Source organism: Pollicipes pollicipes, unplaced genomic scaffold (assembly GCF_011947565.3).
Source record: "Pollicipes pollicipes isolate AB1234 unplaced genomic scaffold, Ppol_2.1 Scaffold_4002;HRSCAF=4701_pilon_pilon_pilon, whole genome shotgun sequence".
Lineage (NCBI taxonomy): Eukaryota > Metazoa > Arthropoda > Thecostraca > Pollicipedomorpha > Pollicipedidae > Pollicipes > Pollicipes pollicipes.
Window position 1 is genome coordinate 45493891 of NW_023596420.1, and position 17722 is coordinate 45511612.

Consider the following 17722-nt stretch of genomic DNA (forward strand, 5'->3'; position numbering starts at 1 on the left):
AATATTTAGGAACTAAAACTTATTAGTTTGGCTTCGTGTCACACAAACCAGGCTGTGATGATGTTTCTGTCCATACTGCATTCGCTCTGACCATTTTTTTTTATCACAATGTGTGTGTCGAGTACTATTGCCGCACAATATTTATGTATAGTTCTATCGTCGTGAGCCAAATTACTATGCACTAGCAGCGGTGCTTGAGACTGCGCCCATACTAGTTGAACCTGACCTGTGTCAAGAGTGGCCTCAAACATACACCTACACCTCGCTTTGGATGTAGTGCATGGCCATAATCCCCTGAGGTGGATTGTTCCTCTTTCCGCATGGTTTCAGCATTGCTTATCTCGCTTACGTCATAGATACAGCCGGGCGTTCAATATCGCTTGCTGCGGAAGAATGATGTCAGCTGAAATTAAGTTCTGCCTCGCGAGAAGGACGACGCTTTTTTCTGGTCACAGAGATGCTGATAAAATGCATCACTCCTGTGGGTGACGCACGTAAAATCTGCTTTGCAAGGAAGCTCGTGAAAATCAGGACATTGCTACGCATAAACAAATTTCAAGAACATCGTAGTTTTCATCATTCGTATGGCTCACACCTGTGGCGCAGACCAGACACAGCTATGCAATTCCCTTACCATTCCTTGCTAAAATACAAGACACTAGCACAATAACTGGCGGCCACAAAAGCTGAAAGGTAGCTTGCCGGCCGGCACACCACCGCCGCCTCCACTCTGCTGTAGAGTTCATTTTAAATCGACGACTGGAGCGCCGGCCAACCTTTTTGGCGACAAGAAGCTGGTACGGAACGTCCGTAGCGCCGGGGATCTTTGTTGACGGCCGACCGTTCCGCGCCATATTTCGGTGACTGGCCGCCGCCCGCCCGCTGTCACGGTTCCCGGGGTCCGGTTCAACAGAAATCCGAGAGAGTTGTAATGCTTCGGGAGTTATAAGCACCACAGCGGCCTCCATATTGCAGGCTTGCCTATCTGGAGTGCAGTCGTTTTAACTCAGTGGCATATTGCCCGCGGTCGGCTGACTGCGCGCAGGGTCTACGCTACCGTCCTGCATCATCGCCGCTTTGTTCTGAGCCCTCACAGCGTCCCGTGTCTCGTGACAGGCTGTAGCTGCCAGCCGTGAGCCAGCTGCGGCGCCGCCCTGGCTGGAGTTCCTCTCAAGCTCCGCATATGCCCCAACGAAGGGTCTCCGTGCCAGGTAAGCCTGGAGGTTCCATGAGGACCCTGGAGGACTCTGGTTCATGGTTCCTGCAGATCACCAGATGGTCGCAGCCTTGCCCCACCTTTCAGTCCTGCTTCATCTCATGGTCCTAAAATGATCATCGCTGGACCAAAGGGCTTTAATCCCAACCAAATCAAGCTCAACGGTGTGCAGACAGCGTGGCGGTGCGTGGTAAGCGCGGGGACACAGTACCTCCGGCCCAGTAATGGATACATCCGATTCCGATCTATATATGAGATAGAAAGATGTTGTTCTGCAACTCTGCCCCCATCGCTACAAGGCCTTTCACCTCCGTTGGGCACAACACGTAATGTCCGTGTGAAGGCATGCTTCTCGTGCCCGTGCATCCGTGTGCATCACGCTCCAGAGGTGTAAATTTTGCACTGGCGGTCTTGCATTTGTAGAGGCATCTGTGAGAATGTTCAGCCACGAACAGCGCCAAGTGTCAGGACCCGATATGAAGCGGCTGCAAAGCCGCAGGCCAGAGACCCCAGAACACCGCTTCTGTCGAGTTAAATGTCGAACTGACTCGGCGCTGGCAGACCACGGGCGCTTTTGTGATATTAAACCAATCACAGCCTGTCTCAGTGCGACACCTCTTTAGGGACCGATCGGAGCCAATTCCTTCGCAATTTGTGTGCCATGACAACATGTTTGCAATGGGAGAGTCAGCGCCAATCACGCAGCATGCAAAAGCGAGAAGACGGCTCCGAAATCATTAGTCGAATGCTGCATCGGTAATATGCTGTGCCGCTTAGCACAGCTGCCAGCGGCGCAGTCTACTCAACAGTGACCGTAAAAGCAATGAGAGCCAGGGAAGGATAATCATTTACTCACACGATCCAATCTCAAGAGGACATAGTTGGCTATCCAAAGGGAACTTCTTTAGGTGCATTGGGCACGATCCCTTGATAGTTAGCCTGAAACACAGGACCTCCATTAGACAGGCTGTTTTGAGCCGTACGTGTCCAATCAGCCGTCGGAACTCGTGTCGACATGGTTTGCCAATGCTAAATGCACCGTGATATTGTTGCATTCGTAAATTAACGATCACAGACACTTTCATGTATGTTTGGAGCAGCTTGACTGAACACAGCCCGTGGAGAGAGTTGGGCTGCAATTGATAGTCATGCAGCTTCGTGCTTAAGTCTTGTTATTTTCGTGAATGGTACCGACGAGTCTGCACGCATTTGGTGATGTCGCTTCGCATGTTTGTACACACCCATACGTAGCTATGAAAAACCTGTTGTCGCCCTCGCTTATCAAACATCGTATCCAAATAACCCTAGATTCGGAACGCCCTGAAATTTTCCAAGATGCAGGGAATTCATGGAATTCTAACAATTTATCTCAATAAGAGGACCCGCTTCTATCATTCGATAAGAGTAAACGCCTTAAAAATAGCAGCAGGCCAACGAAATATTGTTTTGCTTGTTCTAAGGTATTTAATACAGCATGGTGGAGACTTATGCAAGCACTTCCGTTGGAATCTCAATGAAAACGATGCGATTGTAGATAGATAGATAGATAGATAGATAGATAGATAGACAGATAGATAGAGAGAGAGAGAGAGAGAGAGAGAGAGAAGGAGAGAGAGAGAGAGAGAGCGAGAAGAGAGAGAAGAGAGAGAGAGAGAGAGAGAGAGAGAGAGAGAGAGAGGAGAAGAGAGAGAGAGAGAGAGAGAGAGAGAGAGAGAGAGAGATAGAGTAGAGAGAAAGAGAGAGAGAGAGGAGAGGAGAAGAGATATATATATATATATATATATATATATATATGTGTGTGTGTGTGTGTGTGTGTGTGTGTTTCAATGTCATTCGTCAACGTCTAGATACAGTGCGTATCATCATCAGGACAAGAGTACAATGGCACGAAGTTACAATGAAATTTGCATGCATTTAACCACCATCGTTAGGCATGGCAACGGTCGCAGCTGACACCATTCATCATGACCGTTCTGCACGTAAACGGGACAGCTCGAAACATACGGAAATCATACTGCAGTTTTTTGGATCCGTAAGAAAAGGCTACCTGATAGTTTGCAAAGAATCTGCAGCCCAATGATATTCAGGGGCGGCTTTTTTGGTAAATATGAAGGTATTCTAAAGTTGTAAGATCGAGAGAATTATTGCCACGCCCTTACGCGGACAAGTTGTATGATCGAGAGAATTATTGCACGCCCTTACGCGGACAAGTTGTAAGATCGAGATAATTATTACCAACGCCCTTACGCGGGACAAGTTGTAAGATCGAGAGAATTATTGCCAACGCCCTTACGCGGACAAGTTGTAAGATCGAATTGCCCTACGGAAATTATTGCCACGCCCTTACGCGGACAAGTTGTAAGATCGAGAGAATTATTGCAACGCCCTTACGCGGACAAGTTGTAAGATCGAGAGAATTATTGCAACGCCCTTACGCGGACAAGTTGTAAGATCGAGAGAATTATTGCAACGCCCTTACGCGGACAAGTTTTCGATGCAAAAGTGAGTGCCACATAGATGAATGGTCTCGGATTGGCGAAGGGTCTTGACTAGAAAGAGTGTTACCTATGCGGCCAGACCTTCTCAAATGTTACTGCACTCTGCAGTGCAAGCTACGAAGGGTTAAACCCACGTAAGATGCTGCACACGAAGCACAATAGTATTTACAAATGACTGTAGAGACCGACAATTTGGGAAGCTTGTCTTATGAATGAAAGAAAAATCCAACAGTAAACAGCTTTACCGATATTATTCTAGGAAGCATAAAAGCGTAAAAACTTTGTAGCAAGTTTGCAAGCTCCTTTTTATTTGAAGTGACTGTTTTCTAAAAACAGTTACCAAATATCTATTTCGCCTTCGGACTTCATGAACAATTGAGGCGTTTACATATCTTACACCTAAGATGCTCTTTAAAAAACTATTATTAATTGAAAGTGGGAAGTCGTTTCCCTGAAAAAAAATTATATGAGCAGATCAAATTGGGAACACGAGGTTATGGTTTTAACATAAACAGCAAGCTCTATGAATGGCTGTTGTCATATCAAATAGCCTAAAGTCGTCGGGAGCTAGTGGGGAAAAACGCTGTCTGAACTGTTTCCTAACATGGTGGTGCTGAAAAAGGTCTAGACCACCAACACATATTTTTCTCTTTCAGACTGCAGCGCTCGCAGAGTCGATGCTTTTAACATGGTGTGAAAAATGCTAAATAGATCTTTAAAAAATGATAGCGTTTCAATCACTTTTCGTGATGGATAGACGCCGACATGGCTCTCCTGCGCTCGTGGGCAAGTAGACGCTTCTTTGACCTCTGCTCTGAGTCTCTTACACCAGTGTGTACGTATTTTTGGGTGTGCAGGTTTTCTTTGATTGATATCTAGGATTGCCTTGACCTTAGATGATACCAAAAACGTGGCCATGGAGTTTTAAGCTATATATGTTCCACATTCAGGCAAAGTTTAACAAAGCTATTTATGTTCCACATTCAGGCAAAGTTTAGCAATCAGGCATGCGTAACCCGGCACATTTTTCAATGGATCGTTTTGACCTTTCTCCAATGGATTGGTGTGACCTTCCCCCAATGGATTACTTTGACCTTCCTCCAATGGATTGTTGTGACCTTTCTCCTAGGACGTGACTTTTCTGAGCTCAGACCAGTTTTCCAAACGCGTTTACCTGGTGTGGCGTACCCAACTTTCATCTCTGGGCATACATACCAAGCCTACAATTCCGTCTACCTCGCTTGAACTGTGACGTCATCGACCATATCGAGGTAGTAACTCAATGCCTTTTCTGGGTCGGAAGAGCTAGCAATATTAATGAAGCCTTTTGCGGCCACATGGATCCATGGGTTCTTAAGGCCAGAAAAAGAGCAAAAAAATGACGCCGTATTTTGTGGTTGGCTAACTATTCCATTTAAAACTCGCTCTGATTTACATAACGCAAACGAACAGCGGGTGAGGGCCCCTGCCATGCCCAAATTAAGCATGACAAATCCTCACGGAAAAAGACAGCGATCTTGCCCCAAACAATATTTCATGAATGGAAATTAATATTATGCCGCTAGGCTTGCAATATGCTACATGTACATTTTATGTTTCATGCTTGCACTGCTAGGTCAATAGTTAATCACACGAGATCATGTCAAAGGCGAAATTTTCCCAAAATTGTAATATTTCAGTTGCACATGACGCGATTTGCAAAACCATGCCACATAGCACCATGGAAATTTACATAGAAGTGCTACTTGTGACAGTCCTTTTGTGTGTTTTGAACACATCTCTATGATGTATGTCTGCATGATGCCCCATTTATGCAACAGTGACGTCTCCGCCGCGTGCGATCGGAGGATTCGTTGGCTGCCGTCCGCCGACCGCACCGGCTGTAGATTACCGTGCAGTGTTCCTAAAGAAGCTAAAACAATTTCTAAGAAACCAGAAAGTTTAGATACACATTTTTCGTGTCCCAGCACGGCAATGATTGCACCAGATGATAGTGAGAATTCGAAAGGGAGGTGTTACGAAAAGCGAAGGGTGGGGCGGTATCGACCCTCCCGTCCCCCTATCAGCACGAGAGTTAATATCGAGCTGTGTGCTGTCTTGCCACGCCATGTGCTAACAACGAAATCACATAACCCCGCGCCAAAATGTTGTGGCTTACCTCATGGAGTACGTGAGCTCTCCACTCTTCCTAATGCGCAGAAACTTGTTGGGCACCGTGATTTTATGGAGATATGATTTCTTCCCGTTGAGGAAAAATGTGTCCGGTTTCCACACCTGTCACAAATAATGTTGTTATTTGACAGACACATGAAAAAGTCACTGCAGCAAGCCCATCCGGTGGAACGTGTGTAAAGAATCACGTTACATTTAAAGAAGTCACACAACAAAATATAATTACCTTGTTTTAACGAAAAGTCCCAAAAATGGAAGTCGTGTAACACTTTAAAGGTCTCCGCCAAAATTCATCTAAAAATGCTTCGGATATGTGAATTTGGGATGGACATCAATCGTTGCACTACAAGGCTCAAAAGCAGATTAGCAATGTAAGAATATGTTTAATAACAGAACGGACTGTCTTTGAGAAAAAAAACACAATTAGAACAGCGCACACCTCCGCGTAGCAGACTCGTCAATGACGACTCTCTTTCCTCGATAAACGTGCAATTGACATCGAGCAAATAACCAATATTGGCCTGTTTGGTATGTCATCTGCCTATTTGCTCTCATTAATAACCCAAGCGATGCGGTGCGCGCCACCTCATTACCGCGCCTCAGCCCATATCTGGCTTCTGGAGCGCCCGCGCCAGCGAGTGGGGACGGCTGTTGAGTTGACTGTTGCCATGGTGATAGCTGTTAATATCACCTGGTAATTTCTAGACCGAGCTGATGGAGCTGACTGGGCATACACGGTCCACTGGCGTGCGCTCAGTGGCCTAGTGGTCCGAGCTTAGGCTCAATGTGCACCCAATCGTTTTAGACAATATCGTATTGGCATCTGGCACACCGCTAAAAACTTACTACATTCAACGCGAGTAGATGACGGTGCCATCAGAGCCGTGCAGAAGGCTTCTGGACTCCTGGGTCACGTCTCTCCAACTCAGAATCACAACCAACTTAAAACTATTCTGGGTCGTTCGGGACTAAAGTCGTAATAATCAAGTCCATGTGCCCCCTGAGTTGGGGTCGGATTTTAGTTCGCTGTGGTATTGCAATACAGTATGACTACTAGATGAGTTTTCAGATGACCGTTTGATATGTGGTTATATAGCGCGGTTATAGCATATATTGTAACATATATTATATAGCATAGGTTATATAGCATGCATAGGCATCTTAGTAAATTATTATAACAAGCCGACTGACGTACAGGCGGTAGCGGTTTGCCATTTTGCCATACCCAAATTTGTGTTAACCTCCACGTTATCAACCAGCGTCGGAAGGAGCTATGCAGATTCTACATTTTTTCATCCGCCAGAAAGCAAAAACAAAAATAAAAGTTTTTGATTCCCACCCCCTTTAATGTGAGGTGATGGAGAACGCCTCTAGCACAGAGCTTGTGCATTTGATCTCATCACGTGAACTACAGCAGCTGATCAAGGCAAAGTTAGGTAAGGTTAGGCAAGGGAATTAGCTGATCAAGACAAGGCGAGGTCAACGAGTTCATGCTTACCTTTTCCAGGAACAACCAGTTCATGGATAGGATATCCACGTCTGTGCTGTTGAACTGTAGCCTCTTGTCAAACCAGATTTGGCGAAAATAGCAATCGAGGATAAATTCCTGCGAAACATGAACCGGTCTATAAGTGAGCAAGATATTTCATTCCCTGGGCTTTCATACCGTAAACCGTTGATGTTTTTAATATTCTTCAAACGCTGCATGCTCCCAACAATCGTTGTTGTACGTATATTTGTCAGTTATGAATGCAGCAACATTACCACAAAATACATCTATTCAACAGATACGTTGTGACCATGTTTCTTTGCAACAGTCACTTTTGGAACAATGGCATGCCACCGATTTAGCGCACTTATGAGCCATGTTGACAGCATGCAAACATACCTCGTCCTTTTCCGATATCGGGCCCAGAGACTTGATGACCATGTTGACTCTGATGGTTGTTGGCGCACCTGGAAAAATACAAAGGTTATTCTTGAGACGAAGCAGGATATGCCAGGGGGCCAAAAAAGTTCTCAGTACTCCTCAGATAGAATGCTGGTAGACATTCTGAGAGTGGAATGTCTTTCCACATTCTGGATACATCGCAGAGTTGCGTGGCGATGTGTCTGATTGCTCGATTATTTTGTGGCTGGTATTATTATTTCACCCACGGCGAGTTTCTCAGCGAGCATGCGGTGCTTATGCCCCCGTTTATGAGGCTGTTGTTCTGGGCGGAACGGTGCTCGTTACGAAGTACGGGGCAGCATATGACATGTGTTATATTATATTATACCGGGCGGCACACCCACACGTAACAGAGGCCATAAATGTGCCAGTCGCGATCAGTGAATATGATGCAAAAAAACCAACACACAAACAAGGATATGGCAGGGACGGGGGTGCAGGGTGTAAGGGCGTGGAGCAAAAGATATAACTGTGGTTATATGGATATGCCGGACTAACCATGAAAAATGATGCCACCCCAGTACATCGTTCCCAGCACATCCATCTTAAGATACTTCATGTGTTAGTGGTGGAATTTCATAACCTGTCTCAAAACGGCCAGACTTCCTCTGAAAATGTCCCGCCGAAATATTCTGGCGACTCACAGCGCACCCTGGCCCTGGAGGCCCTAGAGGGCTCATCAGCGATGCTCTGCACAGCGCGCCCAGCCAGCTGGTCGCTGACGGACACGCTGGGCTGACGTCCGTTTGTGGCCTTCACCTCCGCTCATGCCCAGAGCTCAGAACGAGCAGTGCAGGTCCGCCGATGCTCCGTCTTCCTCCCACGCCCTTCAGCCCTTCTGCATCCTCCGATTCCCTGTATCGCGCACCTTCCGTTCCCTTTCCTCTCGCACATTCCGATCTCTCACCTCCTGCACCCTCCGACCCCCCATCTCATGCATCCTCCCGATCTCCCACCTCTCGCACCCTCCAATCCAATATCTCTCGCACCCTCCGATCTTCCATCTCCCCGCCTTTCAATCCCCCATCTCCCCCACCTTCCGATCTCCCATCTCCCGCACCCTCCGATCTCCCGCCCTGCGCAACCTCAGGTTCTCTACTTTTCCCAGATTCCCATCCTCCCGCAATCTCCGATCCCCATTCCACCGATTCCCCACTTCCCGCGCCCTGCGATCCGCTACCTCCCACACAGGTGGCGATGCGCCGCCAGTTCAGAGACCCTTCTGCCCTAGCCGACCACCCCCCCCCCCCCCCCACCCCCCATCTCGTATCATGGCGGACCGCCGTGTTTGCATCATCACACTCTTACTGCAGCAGAAGAGTTGAGTGTCCAGGCCGTGCGAGCTGTATATCAGGACCGCACGATCTTGCAGAAGAGCAGGTCGCTGTGGGAGAGTGATACGGGAAGGGATCTTGATACAAAGATGCGGAACAGGGATCTTCAGAATTTTTCCAGAACCTCCAAATTTCAGAGTGCTTATTGTGACAGCTATCGACCTTCTAGATGTACTCAGATAAGCGACGTTATAAAGGCCTCACATTGCTATATGGAGTGGGGAACACTGATGTGTCAGGGCAACTGGTGGGGTCTTGAACGCCACCCCCTCCCCCCCCCCCCCCCCCCCCCCCTCTTCCCGGTCCTCGTCTGTCACGCGAGATTTGTGTCTATCCCACCCAAATACTTGTGCCTCTCGCTAATCCTGCGCAACATGTAAGAGTCAGCTGACTCGGTTTCCGACAGACACCGCGACCCAACCAAAAAAGCCGACGCCACTAGATCTGGAAATAATTCATGGCCTTAAGATCACTAATCGTGACCGAAGTCTTGCTCTCAGCCACCACCGCGCTCACGGCTTCTGGACATCTGTGTCTGATCAGGTGTTGTTACGGCCCTGCCGGACGCCAGCGGGCGCCCGAGACGTAACGATAACAAGGCATGCATCTGATGAGCAAGTACAATGTACCGAGGTGCTACAGTATGGATGAGGACGTCTTAGAATGGCAAAATCGCATTCCGCAGATCAGGTGGGGGTGCGCGGGGATGGCCAGCAGAGGTTATGGGAGACGCCACTTCTGTGGAAAATTTGAGGGTAAGAGGCATACCACAGGAACGTGTGAGGATTGCATCCCAGCGACCTGGCTGCGCCCTTCGCGCTCTCCTTGTCGTTTGCAAAGAGTCGACTGTAAAGCAAAGTGAACGGTGAACCAATCGGCGGCCGAGCACTGTCTGTCCACATTAACATCAGACCTGATTCCGTGCAAACTTCAACTTGACTTGCAAAACTAAGCAGTTCTCTGGGCATTTCAGACGCCCGCCAGACATTCCCGTCGAAGAGAGTGGTGGCGAACTATAAGTACCTGCTCGGCACGATTTCATTTTCATCGAAGCTTGATAATTTATACGGTTGCCTCGGTAACCGGAAAGCTCACACACTACCAATGCAATCACTAGTGAACTCGGCCGACAACCGACCCATCAGCTCATATCAACTGCGGCGACGGGCGACGCAGTGGACCCCGCGGAGAATGTCATGACGCTGCACCGGCAGGTTGACCCGGGACCCACGGCGTGCCGGTCCCGCTGCCGACCGAGGTCCCGCCGGTCCCGCTACCGACCGTGGTCCCGCCGGCCCGCTGCTGACCGAGGTCTTGCCGGTCCCGCTGCTGGCCGGGGGACCCCGGGGACCCACGCCGACCCGGTTGCCGACAGAGGTCCCGCTGGTCCCGCCGCCGGCCGGGGGACCCCGGGGACCCACGCCGGCCCCGCTGCCGACTTCTGGCGGCGGTGCACGCCGGTCGTGAGTCGGCGTGGCCGATCGATAATCGCCGGCCGCGCCGCACCGAGCCGGGCTCTACCGACGAGGCCAATAACGCCCGGCGGCGGCCCGTGGCGGCGGGCGTCCCGGATCTGCACGCCGCACGTACACACCGGCCATGAGGCGGCAGCGCGGCGACGACGGCGAGGCGGCGGCGGTGCGCGTACATACCGGCGATGAGACGGCGGGGCGGCGACGACGGCGAGGCGGCGGCGGCGGCGGCGGCGGCGCCGGCGCACGGCGCGGTCCGACGCCACCCGTCCGCTAATGGACAGGAAGGGGGTGGGGGCGTTGCGGTTAATGCAGGCGGATTGAAGAGCAGGAATGAGAATGTTGCCTGGCGACTGACAGAATGTGTGGTGGTAATTGACCTTATGCTGGGCAGGTGCTGGGGAAGCAGTATTCAGCTTCTCCATCTTGAAAATGACTCAGGTTAATTGTAAGCTTACGGACCCCAGCCGCGGGCTCTGGTCATTATGAGCTGACGTTCACACACCAGTTGTGCTGCATGTAAGGTGTTAAACACCGACGTACATGCGTTTCCAGTCAAGTACACTATTGTGGTTGAACACTCCTTGCAGCTTGATACATCTACGATGTGATCCCTCGTGGTGTCAGCTCGCTTCAATGATTGGGTTTGGGGCCCTCTGGCGCGCTCTGTCACGGCCGGGTCCCTCAAATGGTGGCTTCTGGAGACGGGACTGGCGCGGCAGTGATGAGGACAGCGAATATCCACGCCGCATTTGCAGCAAACTACCTGCAGTGGAACAAATTGTACTGAAAAAATGCATCCACTAACGTTTGCGCATCCCACATCATGCAATGGCTATTTATACCACACAGTTTTCTTGATATGAATTTCATTGCGTTAAACTCACATTTCGATTTTTCATAAACCACGGCATTCATTACAAAGCTGACGTGGTTCCCGAATCCTGCGCCGAAAGTGCACACACGCAAAATGCACTGGGACAATAATTGCTTAGACGCTTCTGCTAAAGTGAGGTGTTTCACGTGTTTCTAAGATTTTCTCACTGCTTCGAGGAATTTCTCAATTTATTACCGCTGGGAACGGGTCACGGGTCACGGGTCACGGTTCTTGGTTCAGGGATCAATTCTGCTTTTTCTAATCCCTGAAGATAAATTCAGTATAAGAGGTCATCGCATTATAAGGACCTTAGTACGAAAGAAAGCCCCACTTGTCAGACGTATGCAGTGGTCGTACTGAATGGTTTGACAGACGTTAATTTCGAAACAAAGATTTGGCTGCCGTTCTCATTAGCGCCGTTAGTTGTCTGGCCGGTACCAGCCACAGCACCTAACCACAGCTTCTAACTGCGCAGCGACGCTCATTACGTGATGCATTTATACCCATGCAAAATAGTGCAGAAATTGTTTGAGGGAAGTATAAATATCGTCATTACACCCTGCAGTGTAGTCTGATTGTATATGTTTTGCGTTAACAGTGTGGAATGCTTCTATCACCGATATTCCGAGCACCTTCAGCAGTTTTATATCCCGGCGAAGTCCCATCTTCCGAGAGTGCTGTTGCCAGGCGGCTACGAAAAACGATTCTTCATGCGAGAGGAGTTCCCACGCTCTCTCGGGTCCGTCTGACTGTGTCCGGAGGGAACCAGTGCTGTATTCAGGGCCCGCCGCCCGACAGGCGTCACCATGGCGACGCAGGGACACTAGCATGACGCCGCTCAACAGACGTGAACTGACGCACCGATGCCAACCCGCGACCAAGCTTGAGTGAATATTTGCGCAGAATTCGGTTAAATTGTATTTTCTTAACCAACTAGGTACCATCGCCAGAACATCCATATTTTGAGTCTTCTCCCAGACAGAATGATTCAAACAACACGATGGGAAGACATATTTGGGAAAGTATGACTTGTAGTTTGCCGAATAAGCACGGGAAATCGAAATCTATATAGTGGGCGCAGTTGTTCGCCGCCATATCATTAAGCCTCACCAGGTCGGGATAGCGCAGGTGCCGCTACATTCTAGCTTTCTCTTCGGACTCCAAGCGACCCTACTGAATGGGTTTCGATTGATGGCGTTAGAAGGCATCGTTGATGGTAAAAAACAAGTTCCCTTTCCATCACCACCTCCTCCCCATATGGAGTGTCGCTGCAAGGTTGGGTATCGAAGCCAAGCAGGTGTGTCCACGGGCAAACCAGCCCGCAGTGAAGTCATGCCCGAAATTCATCGTTCCGCAGTCGTGAAGATGAAGTTACTTAAAATTCAATTTCGAGCTTTAATTAGACTGTCAACTTTCTGACACCACTGCGTCAGTGTCGTCACCCATTTTGACTTTGCATCGCTGTTGTTTTGCAGCATTACTGAAATCAAACGTTGTCTACGGCATTCATATCAAGGTTGCGGGTATGCCCCGAAATGAGAATGGGATAAACCGCTTAAGATCCAGATTGTGGCATAAACCCCAAAGGGTTGATATCCAACAGAGAGTGGAGCTTTCACAGTAAGGGGATACTTGGCCACTGTCCCAATCTCTGTTTCTGCAGCTCGGGTCTACGAAACATGTAAGCATGAATTGCATGCCCTTGCTAGATCCGATTTGACGACACGTATGCTGAATTATGTACAATAATCCACATAAATGTGGATTATTGTAGCAGTTACAAAGAAGACGGAAAATCCTTATTGATGAAACACGTGGTGATGCGTGGTGCACTTTTCTAATAATACTCTCTTAGCTTAGCGTCTCAGTTTATTAGTGCCTAATGCGTTTCATTAGAACCGTATTTTATCTTTAAGCGCGTTCAAACGTACTGAAGATTTTGATCACTCTTGCAATCAGACTAATGAGAACTGTTGGCTGACGCCCAACCGTGGAGTGTGCACATTGCCCGGACGTTTGGCCGGCCTTCATTGACTTTTCCTCAGGTGTGTCGCGCAGACAGCTCCCCATTTCACGGCAAGTCTCGCAGTGTCTGACGTTCGGCGCGCCCCATGGGGACAGCACCCGGACGTAATGAGATCAGAGAGCTGCACCCCACACAACTGCAGTGCTATTTTCATGATAGTCCTCAATCCAGGAGCTGGACGACTCCCGTCGATTCATAGTGAATTGGAGGCTGTTTTCGACGAGAACAACGAGTGCAGCTTCTAAGCAGTGCACAGTTGCATTATTCGCAGAGCTTGCCGGTGGCGTGAGATTGTTGAGTGACATTACATCATCCTCGTCTACGTTTGCTAAATGTCAAGCGTGTGAACAGAGTGATCAGTCTTTTTAGGCATATCAATGAAACATGTTACACTGCATTAGAACGTAGAAACTGGAGGACTAATGTCAGACATGTCACATATAAGAAGGGGATGTAAATGCGTTTCAAGTAATTCATAATTTCTTTACTTCAATCCAAGACTGTCGGTCAAATTGCCAGACTCCGCCTTCGACGTCTCGCAACTGCTAAATTGAGTTTTCCGCACACATAATACTCGGCTGACGAAAACGTTGCATTCCCAACTCCTCCGTCCTGCATCTGTCAGCCCGTTCCTCTAGTGCAGGCCAACGGGCTTCCTGTCGCCTGTCAACCGCGGCTCAGGTCCGGATCACTCGGCTGGCAACTCGTCTGCTCCTCAGTCTGGTATATCTACTTAGTCTTCCGTCTGCTGGGTTTGGTGAACTCGCGATGCAAACATCTCCAGTAAACCCCTTCCTCTTGCTCGTGTTGCTTGGATTTGGCGCTTGGGTAGCTAGCTAACGCCTACAGTGGGAGTGGACGGGGGGGGGGGGGGGGCGCTGTTGCTCAGACGATGGCAAGATAATTGAATTTGGAGGTCAAACAACAAAAAAGCTTCTGTCACCGCTGGCGTAGATGTGAGCAGGGGGGGGAACAGCGTTGGGCAAAATATCACCCTCCCCACTGGCGACGCTCCCGAGTCACGTGATATCCAACAGCCTGCCTACGTAGCTGAATGTTTAGCACTCATTCTCACTTAATGTGCACATTCCGCTCCTCTGCTTGACAATTAAGCCCCCATTTATGATGCGTTCTGCAGTCTCCTCTGTCGGGCTGCCGAGACTAAATCGGCTCGCTATCTGACAGTCCCAGCAGCCGAACAGTCGCCTCATGTGACGGACGGTGGTGCCTTCCTGACAGCTGCCGTCGGATGGGCTGACAGGCGTCAGAGCCGCGCCCGTACGACCTCGACGCGGGACCGGGGTCAGAGCCGGGTACAGAGCGGGAGTCGAGGTTAAAGTAGGGCCCGGGTCAGAGCGGAGTCAGAGCGAGGGTCGGGGTCAGAGCGGGGTCAGAACGGGGGCCGGGGTCATAGCGGGAGCCGGGGTCGGAACGGGAGCCAGGATCAGAGCAGAGGCTGGGGTCAGAGCAGAAGCCGGGGTCGGAGCGGGAGCCGGGGTCAATGCGGAGGCCGGGGTCGGAACGAGAGCCGAGGTCAGTGTGGGAGCAGGGGTCAGAGCGGTAGTCAGGACCAGAGCAGAGGCTGGGGTCAAAGCAGGGGTCGGGGCTGGAGCAAGGGCCGCGGTCAGAGCGGAAGCCGTGGCGAGTGCGCTCTCCCTCCCGACTCTGCTGGCCGCCAAGCAGCGGTGTCTCTGACGACGAAGCTAGTCGGAGCGGAGGCGCGCAGTGACGGCTGTCGGTCACCAACTGCCGACGGAGCCCCGGCGGTCCGAGCTGGAACAGACAGCCGACGCCCGACAACTTCCTCTTGATGGAAGTGGTCCGCGCTCCAGTTCGTGAAACAGTCTGGATAAGTTTGGGAAGTCGAGTTTAAAGCTAAGGACACACCTGCTTCTGACATTTCAAAAAGTGTAAAAGAGTCATGTCTGGGTACCATACAGATTACTAGCAGGAAGATTGGTGATATGGCTTTAACTGAATGACATCCAGCACAAAATGTTGTCATATTAAATATGCACCAAATATCAGTATCTACAATATTGTGTTCAATCTGGTTCCGCTTTTCGTGGAATTTCTGATTTACGCCACAATAATTATTCGAAAGTTGTCCCCAAAGCGGGGTTAGTGATAGAGAGCTGCTCCTATAGGAGTCATTTCATCATGATAACGTTTTTGTCCATACAGTTACTGCTGAAGACAAAGCGCAAAAGTATCAGCATTTCACGTGTTTTGTATACCTAATATATATATATATATATATATATATATATATATATATATATATATATATATAGGCGATGTCAAATGATATTTCATGGGTGTGACATTTTTAAGCACGTGCTCGAGTGCAAGTCGATTGACACCTCTAAAGTTATATAATCAGGTCGCTGACCTATAGGAGGTCAGAGTCAGCGTATGGCTGTCAGAGCACACAAGTTTTAGGGATCCTTTTAAGCTGATGCTGCAATGGGTGTTAGAGAAAGCAGCCAATTTTAGAAATACAGATTTGACATGGTTTCTTAGACAGGTAGACAGTTAAAATTATTATTGCAACTAGCAGTACACCCCTTGGGCGAAATATGAAGGTCGGTTCAGGGTCAAATCTAAACGTTATTTCCGCTGTTTTTTTAGCAATGTTTAACGAGGCCAAGGGAAAATGCCACTAATCAAAAATGACCTCAATGAACCCTTTGGTTTGACGAGCGTTTGTCCTAGGATAGTTATTGACACTGCTTTCGAATTCAATTATCAAAGTAACCTCGCATGAATATGGTCGCTTTGATCTTCTAAGCGAAAAATATGGTCAGTGGCCTGATACCTTTATCTTCAGAAACCAGTTACCCGGACTTGATATTTTCGTCCTCATTCTAGATGCCAGATAAGGTCACTGACCTGTTACTTATATTTTTCATACGAGTTGCGTTTCTTCAGAAAATAGATCTGGGCCAAAGCTGGTTGTGTGAGGTAGGGTCTGAGGCCAATTTTGACACCAATCTCTGGTTTGACCTTGCCGATGATTGAGCATGTGTAATTCCACAATCCACCCGGGCGTGGGTTGATCCAGATGTTCTACTAATTCGAGTAAAAATACAATCATGTCATGCTCTTGGAAGAAGCTATTCTCACGCGCTGATTCCCCCCTCCCCCTCTGTTCCCTCGCATGAAGTTATACATATCATAAAGATAATCAAAAGACTTCCTTGATAAAGTTCCGGTAATGCACGTCCGACTCATGAATCCTTTATTCTGAACTGTTGGGAAAGCACATCTGCAACAGTACAGCCAATGTTTTGACTTCTGTTCTACCGCAACGTCAGTGTTCGCCTGTCGTCCCCAGAAATTTTCCACAGTCCAATCGTCTAGCACGGGGCAAAGCCGATCGTCGTCAAATGTCTTCGGGTGGCCGGCCTGTGACGTCACCACTGAGGCAACAGCTGTATTGGACCGTACTAAATCACGTGACCTGCGACCGGGGCTGTTCATCGCGTGACCACCGGCGAGAACCAGGGCCCTAAATTTACGATGTAATTACTGTGTGATTTCGGAAACTGCTGGAAATCCACGCGAGGGGTGCCCAGGATGTTATGGAAAAGATGAGATTAGATGATAATTTAAATTTCCTTCGCTGAAATGAACGCCTGCTGCAAGCAGCTGTGGAGCCCGCTGGCACCAGCCAGAAGGCCACCATCGGCGGTAAAGCATACTGAGTTGTATTTAAGAAGTGGTGCGTACTTTCTGCTGTGAGCACTGGAGGTACAATACTTTCGAAAAATGAACGATGAAACTCGAGGAACGCTTCTGACAAATGTCGTTCGATACTACCCAGTGCAGCCGCCTTTTCACTTCTGCCCTGCAAGTGCGGCTGTTTGATGTCAGCTACCACGAACATTTTGTCTGCAGCCATGACAAGACAAGACGTCACCCGACCCACAGTCGTCACAAGACAGGACGCTACTCGACCCGTTTGGACTCGATAGCCGCCATTCGAATGCATTGGACGGCACTGGAACAGTGTGCAGGATTACTGAGCGCCATCGGGCTGCCATTCTCTCATAGGAGTAGGCTGAAGACTGTGTTCCAAAAATGGCACACCTCAGAATGTTTGACTCTAAATCCTACCAGCCGCGTACAATGGTGAGCTAATATGGGCGTCCATGGCATCCAGTGCCTGGTCCG

The 17722-nt window shown here is 49.1% G+C and overlaps 1 protein-coding gene across 1 annotated transcript in view; it reads right to left on the minus strand.

Moving 5' to 3' along the window:
• The window catches only part of LOC119094573 (gamma-aminobutyric acid receptor subunit alpha-6), a 79194-nt gene that overhangs the window by 21591 nt on the left and 39881 nt on the right, over positions 1-17722 (minus strand). Inside the window, exons 5-8 of the mRNA XM_037217634.1 lie at positions 7775-7842; positions 7385-7492; positions 5873-5988; positions 2073-2155 (exon numbers count right to left, since the gene is read on the minus strand). Coding sequence (XP_037073529.1) covers positions 2073-2155; positions 5873-5988; positions 7385-7492; positions 7775-7842 — 375 coding nt within the window. The remainder of the gene's footprint in view (positions 1-2072; positions 2156-5872; positions 5989-7384; positions 7493-7774; positions 7843-17722) is intronic.